Source organism: Dendrobates tinctorius, unplaced genomic scaffold, assembly GCF_039654945.1.
Source record: "Dendrobates tinctorius isolate UK_male_01 unplaced genomic scaffold, ASM3965494v1 ptg000111l, whole genome shotgun sequence".
Classification (NCBI taxonomy): Eukaryota; Metazoa; Chordata; class Amphibia; order Anura; family Dendrobatidae; genus Dendrobates; species Dendrobates tinctorius.
Window position 1 is genome coordinate 268,156 of NW_027361779.1, and position 17,040 is coordinate 285,195.

General features: G+C 47.0%; 1 protein-coding gene across 4 annotated transcripts in view; it reads left to right on the forward strand.

Annotated features, from left to right (window-relative positions):
* Positions 1–13,249: 13,249 nt before the first annotated feature.
* HACE1 (HECT domain and ankyrin repeat containing E3 ubiquitin protein ligase 1) overlaps positions 13,250–17,040 on the forward strand; it is a 124,617-nt gene continuing 120,826 nt past the window's right edge. For 3 of the 4 annotated variants that reach the window (XM_073589491.1, XM_073589490.1, XM_073589493.1), the window contains exon 1: positions 13,250–13,607. In XM_073589491.1, coding sequence (XP_073445592.1) covers positions 13,532–13,607 — 76 coding nt within the window. In that variant the 5' untranslated portion in view covers positions 13,250–13,531. The remainder of the gene's footprint in view (positions 13,608–17,040) is intronic. The other variant, XM_073589494.1, reaches the window with a different exon arrangement.

Genomic DNA, 17,040 nt, shown 5'->3' on the forward strand with positions numbered 1-17,040 from the left:
ATAGGCCTAAAGAAAGAAAGGGGAAATCTAAACTGCCCCAGAGCAGACCCCAAAGCAATAGGAAGCCCCCAACATATAATGACGGTGAAGCAAGATGAAAACACCAACACAGGCAGAAAGATAGACTGAGCAAAGACGGGGCCCAAGCTAACTAGATAGAAAAGGACAGGAAGGCTGCTGTCTGCAATCCGTGAAAAACCCTATGAAAATAAGAGCCAACAGACTGACAGTGAAAAAGGCCCTGAAGACGCTAGGCTTCAAAAAAGCTATGTCAGTACTCAGGAATATTCTGAAGACAGAGCTACAGGCAAAAGGAGATTCAGCTCACCCCAGCAGGGAATGGCAGAATCCAGAAAAGCAAGGCAAACAAAAACAAAACACAAATGCTAACAGGCAAAGCAGAAAACTTAGCTTTAGAGGAGCAGGAATCAGACTGGTGTCCTAGAAGTCCACAGAGAAATCACCCGCAGGGCAGAAGGGCGTTGGCAGCCTTATATCCAGTCATGACTCCACTCAGCCAGTCATCCTCATTAGGCTCAGGTGCCTGATAATCAGGCTCATTACCTTCCTTTACCAGAATAGAGAGTTCACCAGACCTCAGTGACGAAGGGGAAAATGAACTCACAACAGTACCTCCCCCTTGAGGAGGGGTCACCGAACCCTCAACCACGCCACCAGGGCGATCAGGGTGAGCCCGATGAAAGGCATGCACCAATCTTTTGGCATGAATATCAGAGGCAGAGACCCAGGAATTATCCTCCTGACCATAACCCTTCCACTTAACCAAATACTGGAGTCTCCGTCTAGCCAGACGGGAATCCAGCATTTTCTCTGGGTCTGGAGGTGCCACCCCAGGAACAACTGGTTCAACAAACCTCTTCAACAAGGACTTATGGAACACATTATGGATTTTAAATGTGACAGGAAGAGCCAAACGAAAAGAGACCGGATTAATAATCTCCAAAATCTTGTAAGGTCCAATAAATCTAGGCTTAAACTTAGGAGAAGCCACCTTCATAGCAATATTTTTTGATGATAACCACACCATATCACCAATCTTAAACTGGGGACCAATGGTCCTATGTCGATTGGAAAACCGCTGGGCCTTTTCCTGGGAGAGAGATAACTTATCCACCACTTGGTCCCAGATCTGGTGCATTCTCTCCACCACAGTTTCGACACCTGGGCAGGCAGAAGGCTCCACCTGCCCTGAAGAAAATCGAGGATGAAACCCAAAGTTACAAAAAAAAGGTGACATCAAAGTGGCAGAACTAGCTCTATTATTTAAAGCAAATTCGGCCAAGGTCAAAAATGAAACCCAATCATCCTGATCAGCGGAAATAAAACATCTCAAATACGACTCCAAGGTCTGGTTTGGTCTCTCCGTCTGCCCATTGGTCTGAGGGTGAAAAGCAGAGGAGAAGGACAACTGAATTCCCAGCTTGGAACAGAAAGTCCTCCAAAATCTAGACACAAACTGAACTCCTCTGTCAGATACAATGTTCTCAGGAATCCCGTGTAAGCGAACCACCTGTTGCAAAAACAGGGGCACCAACTCAGAGGAAGATGGCAACTTAGGGAGTGGTACAAGATGAACCATCTTAGAGAACCTATCACAAATCACCCAAATAACAGTCATTCTTTGAGAGACCGGCATATCAGAGATGAAGTCCATTGAAATATGGGTCCATGGCCTCCTGGGGACCGGCAAAGGCATCAACAACCCACTAGAGCGAGAACAAAATTTAGACCGGGAGCAAGTCCCACAGGACTGCACAAAATTCCTGACATCATGAGACAAGGTGGGCCACCAAAAAGAGCGACTCACCAGATCTCTAGTACCAAAAATACCTGGATGACCAGCCAATGCAGAGCAATGAACTTCAGACATCACTCTCTTCTTCCACTGGTCAGGAACATACAACTTTCCACTGGGACAACGCTCAGGTTTGTCCTCCTGGAACTCTTGCAGAGCAAGTCTCAAATCGGGCGAGATGGCAGAAAGAACTACCCCTTCGCCTAAGATGGTAGCAGGCTTGGTCACCACAGGAGAATCAGCAAAGAAACTCCTAGAGAGGGCGTCTGCCTTGACATTCTTAGTTCCAGGAAGAAAAGAGACCACAAAATCAAAACGTGTAAAAAACAAGGCCCACCTAGCCTGTCTAGGGTTCAAGCATTTAGCCGACTCTAGGTAAATCAAATTCTTGTGGTCAGTGAGGACCACAACTTGATGTTTAGCTCCCTCCAACCAATGTCTCCACTCCTCAAATGCCCATTTCATGGCCAACAGTTCCCGATTCCCCACATCATAGTTACGTTCAGATGGAGAGAACTTTCGGGAAAAGAAAGCACAGGGATTCATTTTAGATGTTACAGGATCCTTTTGGGACAAAACAGCTCCTGCACCAATCTCAGAAGCATCCACTTCTACCTGGAACGGGAGTGAGACATCAGGTTGCCGCAAAACCGGGGCAGAAGTGAATCTTCGCTTCAGCTCCTGAAAGGAAGCAACAGCCTCCGGAGACCAATTCAACACATCAGCACCCTTCTTAGTCAGATCAGTCAATGGCTTGGCAATACTAGAAAATTTTGCTATAAATTTCCGATAAAAATTAGCAAAACCCAAAAACTTCTGGAGGGCCTTCAATGAAGTGGGCTGAACCCAATCATAAATGGCCTGTACCTTGGCCGGGTCCATTTCAATAGTTGACGGAGACAAAATAAATCCCAAAAATGAAATCCTCTGTACTCCAAAAAGGCATTTTGATCCTTTGACATACAGGGAATTCTCCCTCAAGATCCGGAACACAGTCCGAATATGTTCCACATGAGAATCCCAATCCTTGGAGAAGATCAAAATATCATCCAGATAGATAATCAAAAATTTATCGACAAAGTCTCGGAAAATATCGTTCATGAAGCACCGGAAGACAGAAGGGGCATTAGTGAGCCCAAAAGGCATCACCAGGTACTCAAAATGTCCCTCCGGAGTATTAAACGCCGTCTTCCATTCATCCCCCTGCTTAATGCGGATAAGATTATACGCCCCCCTGAGGTCAAGCTTGGTAAACCAGCAAGCACCTCTAACTCTAGAGAATAGATCCGAAATCAGGGGTAACGGATACTGATATTTAATAGTAATTTTATTGAGGGCACGATAATCAATACAAGGCCTTAAAGAACCATCCTTTTTGGCCACAAAAAAAAAAACGGCACCTAAGGGTGAAGAGGATGGTCTAATATGACCCTTCTCCAACGCCTCCTTAATATAGGACCGCATAGCCTCGTGCTCGGGTACAGATAAATTGAAGAGCCGACCCTTGGGAAATTTACACCCCGGGCTTAGTTCAATTGCAGTCATAACTCCTATGAGGAAGCAAGGACGCAGACTCATTCTCACTAAATACATCATAAAAGTCTGCCAAATAGTCAGGAACATCATGCGACTGAGGAGAGGTTGAAAAAACCGGAGCCTCACTAAAGGCACACCGACAACCCCAACTCACCACAGACACAGATTTCCAATCCAAAACTGGATTATGAATTTGCAACCAGGGAAACCCCAGAACAATGGCATCATGCAGACCATGCAACACGAAAAATCTGCAATTTTCTTGATGGTCTGGGGCGACCCGCATGACCACCTGGGTCCAAAACTGAGGTTTATTTTTAGCCAAAGGAGTAGCATCAATCCCCCTCAAAGGGATAGGCGTCTGCAGAGGTGTCATCGGAAATCCACAACGTTTAGCAAAATCCAAGTCCATTAGGTTTAGCGCTGCTCCCGAATCCACAAAAGCCTTGGCGGAAAATGTGGACAGGGAGCAGATCAGAGTAATTGCCAGAAGAAACTTAGGTTGAACACCACCAACAGAAAACGTGTGTGCAAAGCGTTTCTCTCGTTTAGGACAAACAGAAATAATATGCGAGGCATCTCCACAGAAAAAACACAGCTTATTACGCCTTCTGAACTCCTGACGTTGCGCCTTAGACAAAATTCTATCACATTGCATAGGTTCAGACGTCTGTTCAACCGGTGGCAACACCTCTCGTGCAATCCTGCGTTCACGTAAACGCCGATCAACCTGAATGGCTAATGACATAGAATCGTCCAGACCAGAGGGAACAGGAAATCCCACCATAGTATCTTTTACGGCTTCTGACAAACCATTCCGAAAGAGAGCAGCCAAGGCATTATCATTCCAGGTAGTAAGGACCGCCCACTTTCGGAACTTTTGACAGTACAACTCTGCAGAATCTTGACCCTGGTTCAATGCCAACAGGGTCTTTTCAGCCTGATCAATAGCATTAGGTTCGTCATACAACAACCCCAAAGCTTGAAAGAATGCGTTCACATTAGTCAGAATAGGATCATCTGGTTTCAAAGAAAACGCCCAATCCTGGGGATCGCCACGCAGCAAAGAGATGACAATTTTAACCTGCTGCACGGAGCTCCCTGACGAGTTAGGCTTCAAGGCAAAAAATAATTTACAATTATTTTTGAAACTCAAAATTTAGATCGATCCCCAAAAAATACATCAGGTGTAGGGATCTTTGGTTCAACAGCATGCGAACGAGCAAGGTAGGCGGAAATTCCCCGCACTTCCGCAGCGAGCTGCTCCACACGATCAGACAATTGCTTTATCTCCATTGAGAGAAAAAAAAAAATTCCCCCTACGGCCTCAGAGATATAGAGGAAAGAATATACACACACCTTTTTTTTTTTTTTTTTGTTAACACAATTTTTTCCTGCTATTGAGTACCCTAGGATCTGCGGTATGGCGGGTGATTCTGTTATGATTGAGTCACCGTAGGAGGCAAAAACAGAAATGCTAGCTAAGTCCAGAAAACCAGAGAAGTTGGCAGCTATCGGATTGCAGACCCCTGAACCTATCAACACAACTAGCAGTAGCCGTGGGGGGTTCCTACGATGCCCTAGATCACAGCCGAAGAATTAAATAGGCCTAAAGAAAGAAAGGGGAAATCTAAACTGCCCCAGAGCAGACCCCAAAGCAATAGGCAGCCCCCAACATATAATGACGGTGAAGCAAGATGAAAACACCAACACAGGCAGAAAGATAGACTGAGCAAAGACGAGGCCCAAGCTAACTAGATAGAAAAGGACAGGAAGGCTGCTGTCTGCGATCCGTGAAAAACCCTATGAAAATAAGAGCCAACAGACTGACAGTGAAAAAGGCCCTGAAGACGCTAGGCTTCAAAAAAGCTATGTCAGTACTCAGGAATATTCTGAAGACAGAGCTACAGGCAAAAGGAGATTCAGCTCACCCCAGCAGGGAATGGCAGAATCCAGAAAAGCAAGGCAAACAAAAACAAAACACAAATGCTAACAGGCAAAGCAGAAAACTTAGCTTTAGAGGAGCAGGAATCAGACTGGTGTCCTAGAAGTCCACAGAGAAATCACCCGCAGGGCAGAAGGGCGTCGGCAGCCTTATATCCAGTCCGTGACTCCACTCAGCCAGTCATCCTCATTAGGCTCAGGTGCCTGATAATCAGGCTCATTACCTTCCTTTACCAGAATAGGGAGTTCACCAGACCTCAGTGACGAAGGGGAAAATTAACTCACAACAGGTAAGTTTTGGCAAACTCCAGCCTAGCTTTTTTTTAATGTCTCGGGGTAAGAAGTGGGGTCTTCCTGGGTCTCCTACCATACAGTCCCTTTTCATTCAGACGCCGACGGATAGTATGGGTTGACACTGTTGTACCCTCGGACTGCAGGGCAGCTTGAACTTGTTTGGATGTTAGTCCAGGTTCTTTATCCAACATCCGCACAATCTTGCGTTGAAATCTCTTGTCAATTTTTCTTTTCCATCCACATCTAGGGAGGTTAGCCACAGTGCCATGGGCTTTAAACTTCTTGATGACACTGCGCACGGTAGACACAGGAACATTCAGGTCTTTGGAGATGGACTTGTAACCTTGAGATTGCTCATGCTTCCTCACAATTTGGTTTGTCAAGTCCTCAGACAGTTCTTTGGTCTTCTTTCTTTTCTCCATGCTCAATGTGGTACACACAAGGACACAGGACAGAGGTTGAGTCAACTTTAATCCATGTCAACTGGCTGCAAGTGTGATTTAGTTATTGCCAACACCTGTTAGGTGCCACAGGTAAGTTACAGGTGCTGTTAATTACACAAATTAGAGAAGCATCACATGATTTTTCGAACAGTGCCAATACTTTTGTCCACCCTCTTTTTTATGTTTGGTGTGGAATTATATCCAATTTGGCTTTAGGACAATTCTTTTTGTGTTTTTTCATTTAAGACAAATTAAATGAAGATAATAATACCAAAGAATTTGTGTTTGCAATCATTTTCAGGAAGAAACGGAGTATTATCTGACAGAATTGCAGAGGTGTCAATACTTTTGGCCACAACTGTACATATGTATAACTGATTTTCACATATGTGTTGACCTTGCTGTATGTATATATAGTTGTTCGTAGGGGTTTCCCACAGTAGCTCACCCACCAAACACCCGACGCACGCTTCACCAATGCTTTTTGTTCCTGGCACATTCTTTCTTTGGTTGCTTTGTATTCTGGTGCCCTATGGGGACACAACACATATTAGTTAGGGTTACCAATCTTTGGTGGTAAAGGAATAATGTCGTTGTGTTAGCCATTTTCTAACTGTATCAGGCACAACAATTATAGTGGAGCCCGCTTTGTGTTAGATTTGACACTTTATATGAAAATGGCCATTTAGGCTGAGTGCAGACGTACTTTTTGGCCTGTGGATTTTTCCGCGCAGAATGGAAGAAATCCGCAGGTCAAATGACCTGCATTTTTCCTGCGGATTTCTTCCATTTTTCATGCGGTGTTCATGCGGTTTTTGTGCGGTTTTCCATCGCGGTTTTCCCCCTGCGGATTTGGTGACAGGGGAGATGGAAAACCGCACAAAAGAAGTAACATGCTGCGGATTTTGTACCGTGGGAAAACCGTGCGGAAAAATCCGCAACGTCTGCACAGCGTTTTTTTTTTTCCATTGATTTTAAGGCTACTGTACATCACAATGCAGATATGCAACGTTTCTGTGCGGTAAAATCCGCTGCGGAACCGCTGCAAATCTGCATCGTGTGCACACAGCCTTACACAAACTTTTATGGCCAAAAAACCTGGCATATGCCAATAATAAATCTGTCAATTTTCAGACTCGCCAAATCCACATCCTCTTTTCTACACACTTTTGGAAGTCTCTAGAGAGGGGCACATCTCAGGAGGCCTGACCTCTGCCACAGCCACATTGGTAAATCAGGTTCATGGCTTTTAGTTTTCACCACTAAACATAAACCACACAGCTAGAAGGGTTTTCTGTTCAGTAGCTGTGCATTTTGTGACATCTACGCGCAATCTGCTAAAATGGTGTCTGTTGCAAATTTTGACTTCCACAATGAAGTTAAAGCCCACTGCAGGGTGTTTTTTTTTTACTTCACACTTGGAGTGGTGCTCCTAATGTAAGTTCCCTGGCGCTAGTTCTATACTTACCAGTCGCCGTCTACTTCTGTTATATGCGACACTCCGGGCAGTCTCTAGCAACTTGTGACCTACCGGATCGTTTGCTGGGCGAGCCGGAAGTCACTACTCAATGTAAGTCTATGAGGGCCAGAACAAGGAATTCATACACTTACACTGAGCGCTTGTGACCGTTACCTGTAAATTCTGGTCAGTCAGAATTTGCTTTCACAAGATGGCGGATCAGGACTGGAGCTGTGCTGGGAAGAGCTGAAGATGGCACCTGGTAAGTAAAAGACTAGAGTGGAGGACTCTGCCTCACGCTAGGTTCATACAGTTTTTTTAGGAAGATTTGGAAGCGGATCAGCCCCAGAATTCTCATCCAAACTCGCTTCAAATACTCTCAAAATTCTTTTCCAATTTATTTAAATGGAAAATCCACTTTATTGTTCATACAACAGGTCATTTCTTTGAGGCAAATTCCTTGTGGAATCTGTTCCTCAGTTGACAAAGGCTACAAAACACAATGTGGGAAAAAAATGCTTCAAAAACCTCTTAAAAATCGCTTTATAAAAAAAATGCCTCCAAAAACAACAAAAAAGGACCATTTCCTGAAGCAGATTCCTCTTGAAAAACACTTTGGATCTTTCAGTCATCCAAAAATTCTACGTTAAACTTGCCTGAAAAAAGGGACATTGGGAAAACAATCTTCAAAAATTTGTATGACTTTTCCATTGAAAGATACAGGTAGAGCAAGTTTTTGAGTGAATTTGCTTCAAAATCCTAAAAACCCCTCTGGTCCTCATTCATCATTTGGTTTTTTAACAGGAAAGATATATATCTTTGTACCGTGTTAGCCAGTAGATAGAAAAATATTCAGAATTGAGAGTCCTCAGTGGTTGATACCTTTTAATGGCTTTTAAGTATATCGTGGCACAGCTGCGTCGGTGCACAAAAAAGGTTCCCACACCAGGAAAAATATTAAGAAAATTTTGGCACTCAACTTTGATGCAGTAAGTGAAGAATTTTATTTGCAGTCACATATATATATAAACGTTTCGGCTGAGACAGTTAGCCTTCATCAGTACACGGGACTGCTTATGTTTAGTCCATGAATGCTTAGAAAATAGCCACAAATGTATAGAGGGGCAATGTGTCAACCAAAATCAAATAAGACGGCCACGTGAATACTAAGGAAATAGACACAAACGTATAGAGGGGCAATGTGTCATCCAAAATCAAATATGATGGCCATGTGACCTGAGATGTGGTGGAAAAATATCTGAGTATAATTCGTGACAATATTCTTTATCACAAGAGAGGTCCCTAATATCAATGAATTAGAATGGCATAGAACAAAATGTTTGTATGTATGGATCTTCAGAACGCTGAGACAAAGGGGCAGCCTTAGAAGTATGTAACTGGCCGTCCCATTGGTGGGTGGTGGCACCATGTGTCCTGTGTAGAACGCGGTATCCGCCGCTTGTATTGCATAAGCAGTCCCGTGTACTGATGAAGGCTAACTGTCTCAGCCGAAACGTCTATATATATATATGTGACTGCAAATAAAATTCTTCACTTACTGCATCGAAGTTGAGTGCCAAAATTTTCTTGACCTTTTAATGGCTAACTGAAAAGATGGTAACACATTGCAAGCGTTCGAGACTACTCAGGTCTCTTCATCAGGCTAGACTAATACAAAATCTGAAGCGTCACATATTTACACACAACACTGCACAGAAATAACTCAATAGATAAGACAAGTGATGTGAAGCAGAACTATCATTATAGTGGAGTGATAGACAGTTATGGCCATAAATATTGGACCAGTTCATAGATAAGGAGTGAAAGTTTTATTGTCCTCTGATTGGGGTCTGGTAATGTGTTGTGATGCCCCCACAAGGTCTTAGGAGCAAATTCCTTAATTGATGTAAAAAGACATAAATCCATGCGACAAATTTATTCCTGCATTGAGCGTGTCAAATGTCGTCATGAGTTTGTACTCACAGACTCTTCTCTCTCTCTGAGATGTGAAGTTACCTTTCAATACCAGTAATTTCATGTCCATGGTGCTGTGATCAGGGATACAAAAATGTTTTGCCACAGGTAGATCCATTCTTTTTTCTCTTATGGTGTGGAGATGAGAATTCATTCTTGTTCTAAGCTTTTGCCCTGCTTCCCCCACATACAGACCCCCAGTTGGACATTTAGTACAAATAATTAAGTACACCACGTTAGATGTGATGCAGCTGAAAGTACCTGGGATCTTGTAGTCCTGATGTGAATTGGGGATCTTTATCTTGTCCATGATCATTATAATAATATAATATTGCTTTCAAGCTTGGCCATGAAAAGATTTGCATACTGTGGGATTTTACTTCCCAAAGCTGGCACAGCTTGAAAGCAACTTTTTGTCCTCATGTCCCATCAGTCCTCTGGCCTACTACCGCTACATTGATGATATTTTAATCATCTGGACAGAGTCTGAGCAACAGCTAAAGACGTTCCACGAACAGTTTAATCAATTTCATCCCACCATCAACTTAACACTCAACTACTCCAGCACTGATATTAATTTTTTGGACACCATCGTTAAGCTAAAGAACAATGAAATAGAGACATCCCTGTATCAGAAGCCAATTGGCCGTCAAACATACCATAAATAGGACAGTTTCCATCCAAAACACATAAAGAACTCTATTATCTACAGCCAAGCCATCAGATACAATCGTATATGTTCCAACCCCATGAATAGAGATGAACACCTTGGTCGCCTCAAAAAGACCTTTTTGAATCAGGGCTACCATCCAAGCACAATTCAAAACCAAATTACAAGAGCCACCAGAATGTCAAGTAATCACCTGCTACATTACAAAGCTAAAGAAGAGAATAACCGGGTGCCTCTAGTGGTCACCTACAACCCAAATCTGGAAGTGCTAAGGGGAGCTGCACGGAAATTACAACCTTTACTACAAAAAGATGCCCGATTACAATCCATATTTCCAGACCCCCCACTACTGTGTTTTAGGCAGCCCCCAAATCTAAGAAGCATCATTGTCAGAGGCTCCCTGTCCTCTCCAACAGCTGCAGGAACCTTTCCTTGCAACCAGAAAAAATGTAAAGCCTGTCCATTTATAATGACCACGGACAAGATAAAGATCCCCAACTCACATCAGGACTACAAGATCCCAGGTACGTTCAGCTGCATTACATCTAATGTGGTGCACTTAATTATTTGTACTAAATGTCCAACTGGGGGTCTGTATGTGGAGAGGACCGGGCTAAAACTGAGAACAAGGATGAATTCTCACCGCCACACAATAAGAGAAAAAAGAATGGATCTACCTGTGGCAAAACATTTTTTGTATGCCTGGTCATAGCACCATGGACATGAAATTACTGGTATTGAAAGGTAACTTCACATCTCAGAGAGACAGAAGAGTCTGAGAGTACAAACTCATGACGACCTTTGACACACACAGTGCAGGAATAAATGTGTCGCATGGATTTATGTCTTTTTACATCAATTAAGGAATTTGCTCCTAAGACCTTGTGGGGGCATCACAACACATTAGGAGACCCCAATCAGAGGACAATAAAACTTTCACTCCTTATCTATGAACTGGTCCAATATTTATGGCCATAACTGTCTATCACGCCCCCATAATGATAGTTCTGCTTCACATCACTTGTCTTATCTATTGCATTATTTCTGTGCTGTGTTGTGTGTAAATATGTGACGCTTCAGATTTTGTATTAAGGGCATGTCACACTAAGAGATATCGCTAGCAATATCGCTATAACTAATGACGTTATAGCGATATTGCTAGCGATATCTCTGTGTCTGATACTTACCTCCGACCGGCTCCCCCGCTGGTTATCGCTGATCGCGCGAGAACGTTCAGGACTGTTTCTCGTCGTCAGCTTCCTGCGGTGCTTCCTGCTGTGAGGACGAGCGACGCGTGGAGCCGGGCGGGAGGACGCAGGATCGCCTGGTGTGACAGGTAAGTAGCGATCCCCGTCCCCAGCGATGTCGCTAGTGAGATCTGCCTGTGTGGCAGCTCACTAGCGACCACTTAGCGATGTACCAGCGATCCTGACCGCGTCATATCACTGGTCGGGATCGCTGGTACATCGCTAAGTGTGACAGTACCTTAGTTCGCGTATGCCGGATATGTATCCTCTGACATCATCTGTCCTCGACCCATAGGGATCACCAATCTGAAATCGCATATGCCAGATATGTATCCTCTGACATCATCTGTCCTCGACCCATAGGGATAGGCAGTACGAAATAGCGTATGACTAATGTGTATCCTCGACCCATAGGGATTGGCAGTCCGAAATCGCGTATACTGGATTTATATCCCCTGACATCATCTGTCCTTGACCCATAGGGATCGGCAGTCCGAAATTGCGTATGTCAGGCATGTATCCTCTGACATCATCTGTCCTTGACCCATAGGGATAGGCAGTACGAAATAGCGTATGACTAATGTGTATCCTCGACCCATAGGGATTGGCAGTCCGAAATCGCGTATACTGGATATATATCCCGACATCTGTCCTTGACCCGTAGGGATCGGCAGTCCGAAATTGCGTATGTCAGGCATGTATCCTCTGACATCATCTGTCCTTGACCCATAGGGATAGGCAGTACGAAATAGCGTATGACTAATGTGTATCCTCGACCCATAGGGATTGGCAGTCCGAAATCGCGTATACTGGATATATATCCCGACATCTGTCCTTGACCCATAGGGATCGGCAGTCCAAAATTGCGTATGTCAGGCATGTATCCTCTGACATCATCTGTCCTTGACCCATAGGGATCTGCAGTGCGAAATGGCGTATGACTAATGTGTATCATCGACCCATAGGGATCGGCAGTCCAAAATCGTGTATGTCGGATATGTATCCTCTGACATCATCTGTCCTTGACCCATAGGGATCTGCAGTACGAAATGGCGTATGTCAGACATGTATCTTCTGACATCATCTGTCCTCAACCTATAGGGATCGCCAATCTGAAATCACGTATGCCAGATATGTATCCTCTGGCATCATCTGTCCTTGACCCATAAGGATCGGCAGTACAAAATGGCATATGACTAATGTGTATCCTCGACCCATAGGGATCGGCAGCCCGAAATCGCGTATGCCGGATATGCATCCTCTGACATCATCTGTCCTTGACCCCATACACATTAGACCGTTGGATGCCACTGTCGATATCAGTGGGTTGGCTGACTTTGGTCTAATGTGTATGGGGGGCCTTTAGTCTGTTTTTTTATCTTCCCCATTGTAGGTGAGGTTTAGGATTTCCAGATGTTTTCTGCTGATCCATCAATTGCTAAGTGACAACACTTTTGAGCAAATGTACTCCAGTCTCAAATGACAAACAGGCGAAAAACATCAAAATGGCACTAAACGCAATAATGACTCAGCCCGTGTGTGAACTAAGCCTTAGATTCAGATGAGCGTCCATCACATACGTGTGCCTACATCAGGCCACGTCTCTCCCACTGATGATGGGTCCCGCGCAGACAGTAGGACACGGTGAGGTAGCTTCTACGTCCTATGAATGGCATCTACGGCCCAGAATGGCCGCAGCCGAGCGAGCATGCTGTACACAGCACAGACTACATCACCACACAAACATTTCAGGAACACCCTTAGTAACCAGGGCTCGCAGTGGCTTGTGGGTAATGTAGTCTGGACAGAAGGAAGGCTTTGGTACATTCCCACGTGTGCTCACACTAATGAACTACAATTCCCAGTAGCCCTCGGGACAACAGAACGGCGCAGGTCGGAAGCCGCGCGGCTCAGTGTGTTGTGCACACAGCAGCAGTAACCGGCTCTGTAGGTTACGGCGCGGTGTCAGTATGGAGCTGAGGAGCGGCACTACTGGTGCCGCCCCCTACTGTCCTGTCACTTACAGCGCAGCCGTGCCCGGGTGTGACAGCTGAGCTGCTCCAGCACTTCCTCGTCTTATCCCGGAGCTGTCAGGTCCTCCTCACCCGGGGGCGCTGGAGTGTCCTAGTGGGGGTTGCGCTCCCTAGTATGGAGAGAGCTATGGAGCAGCTCAACCGCCTGACGAGATCCCTGCGCCGAGCTCGCACCGTGGAGCTCCCGGAAGGTAATGGAGGCGGAGTGGCCATGGATCGGATGTGTGTACATGATGGAGGAGCCCTGGATGACTGTCCTTGTCATCACGGATGTAAATAGGTGGTGTATGGTGGGCAGCGGCTGGCAGTCACTGGGGACGGGGACACTCCACCGGTGACGTCTATGTATCATTGGGACGGGGACACTCCACCGGTGACGTCTATGTATCATGGGGACGGGGGACACTCCACCGGTGACATCTATGCGTCATGGGGACGGGGACACTCCACCGGTGATGTCTATGTATCATGGGGACGGGGACACTCCACCGGTGACATCTATGTATCATGGGGACGGGGACACTCCACCGGTGACATCTATGCGTCATGGGGACGGGGACACTCCACCGGTGACGTCTATGTATCATTGGGACGGGGACACTCCACCGGTGACATCTATGCGTCATGGGGACGGGGACACTCCACCGGTGATGTCTATGTATCATGGGGACGGGGACACTCCACCGGTGACATCTATGCGTCATGGGGACGGGGACACTCCACCGGTAACATCTATGTATCATGGGGATGGGGGACACTCCACCGGTGACGTCTATGTATCATGGGGACGGGGACACTCCACCGGTGACATCTATGTATCATGGGGATAATCCACCGGTGACATCTATGTATCATGGGGATGGGGGACACTCCACCGGTGACGTCTATGTATCATGGGGACGGGGGACACTCCACCGGTGACGTCTATGTATCATGGGGATAATCCACCGGTGACATCTATGTATCATGGGGACGAGGACACTCCACCCGTGACGTCTATGTATCATGGGGACGGGGACACTCCACCGGTGACGTCTATGTATCATGGGGACGGGGACACTCCGCTGGTGAAATCTATGTATCATGGGGACGGGGACACTCTGCCGGTGACATCTATGAATCCTGGGGACGGGGACACTCCACTGGTGACATCTATGTATCATGGGGACGGGGACACTCTGCCGGTGACGTCTATGTATCCTGGGGACGGGGACACTCCACTGGTAACATCTATGCATCATGGGGATGGGGACACTCCACTGGTGACATCTATGTATCATGGGGATACTCCACGGGTGACATCTATGTATCATGGGGACAGGCGCATTCCGCCTGTGACATCTATGCATCATGGGGACGGGGACTCTCCGCCGGTGACAGCTATGTATCATGGGGACGGGGACACTCCACTGGTGACATCTATGTATCATGGGGATACTCCACGGGTGACATCTATGTATCATGGGGATGGGGACACTCCGCCGGTGACATCTGTGTATCATGGGGACGAGGACACTCCACTGGTGACATCTATGTATCATGGGGACGGGGGACACTCCACCGGTGACATCTATGTATCATGGGGACGGGTGACACTCCACCGGTGACATCTGTGTATCATGGGGACGGGGGACACTCCACCGGTGACATCTATGTATCATGGGGACGGGGACACTCTGCCGGTGACATCTATGTATCCTGGGGACGGGGGACACTCCACCGGTGACGTCTATGTATCATGGGGACGGGAACACTCCACTGGTGATATCTATGTATCATGGGGATGAGGACACTCCACTGGTGACATCTATGAATCATGGGGACGGGGGACACTCCACTGGTGACGTCTATGTATCATGGGGACGGGGACACTCTGCCGGTGACGTCTATGTGTCATGGGGACGGGGGGACACTCCACTGGTGACATCTATGTATCATGGGGACACTCCACTCGTGACATCTATGTATCATGGGGACACTCCACTCGTGACATCCATGTATCATGGGGACACTCCACCGGTGACATCTATGTATCATGGGGACTGGAGCACTCCGCCGGTGACATCTATGTACTGTATCATGGGGACTGGGACACTTCGCCGGTGACGTCTATGTATCATGGGGACGGGGACACACCACTGGTGACGTCTATGTATCATGGGGACAGGCACATTCTGCCGGTGACATCTATGTATCATGGGGACGGGAGCACTCCGCCGGTGACATCTATGTATCATGGGGACGGGAGCACTCCGCCGGTGACATCTATGTATCATGGGGACTGGGACACTCCGCCGGTGACGTCTATGTATCATGGGGACGGGGGGACACTCTGCCGGTGACGTCTATGTATCATGGGGACGGGGGGACACTCCACTCGTGACATCTTTGTATCATGGGGACACTCCACCGGTGACATCTATGTATCATGGGGACTGGAGCACTCCACTGGTGACGGCAATGTATCATGGGGACAGGGACACTCCACTGGTGACATCTATGTATCATGGGGATACTCCACCGGTGACATCTATGTATCATGGGGACGGGGACACTCCACTGGTAACATCTATGTATCATGGGGATGGGGACACTCCGCTGGTGATATCTATGTATCATGGGGACAGGCACATTCCGCCTGTGACATCTATGCATCGTGGGGACGGGGACACTCCGCCGGTGACAGCTATGTATCATGGGGACGGGGACACTCCACTGGTGACATCTGTGTATCATAGGGACGAGGACACTCCACTGGTGACATCTATGTATCATGGGGACGGGGGACACTCCACCGGTGACATCTATGTATCATGGGGACGGGGACACTGCCGATGACGTCTATGTATCATGGGGACGGGGACACTCTGCCGGTGACGTCTATGTATCATGGGGACGGGAACACTCCACTGGTGACATCTATGTATCATGGGGATACTCCACCAGTGACATCTATGTATCATGGGGATTAGGACACTCCACTGGTGACATCTATGAATCATGGGGACGGGGGACACTCCACCGGTGACGTCTATGTATCATGGGGACGGGGGGACACTCCACCGGTGACGTCTATGTATCATGGGGACGGGGGGACACTCCACCGGTGACGTCTATGTATCATGGGGACGGGGGGACACTCCACCGGTGACGTCTATGTATCATGGGGACGGGGACACTCTGCCGGTGACATCTATGTATCATGGGGACGGGGGGACACTCCACTCGTGACATCTATGTATCATAGGGACACTCCACTCGTGACATCTATGTATCATGGGGACACCACCGGTGACATCTATGTATCATGGGGACTGGAGCACTCCGCCAGTGACATCTATGTACTGTATCATGGGGACTGGGACACCTCGCCGGTGACGTCTATGTATCATGGGGACGGGAGACACTCCACCGGTGACGTCTATGTATCATGGGGACAGGGACACTGCACTGGTGACATCTATGTATCATGGGGATACTCCACCGGTGACATCTATGTATCATGGGGACGGGGACACTCCGCCGGTGACATTTATGTATCATGGGGACGGGGACACTCTGCCGATGACGTCTATGTATCATGGGGACGGGGGACACTCCACCGGTGACGTCTATGTATCATGG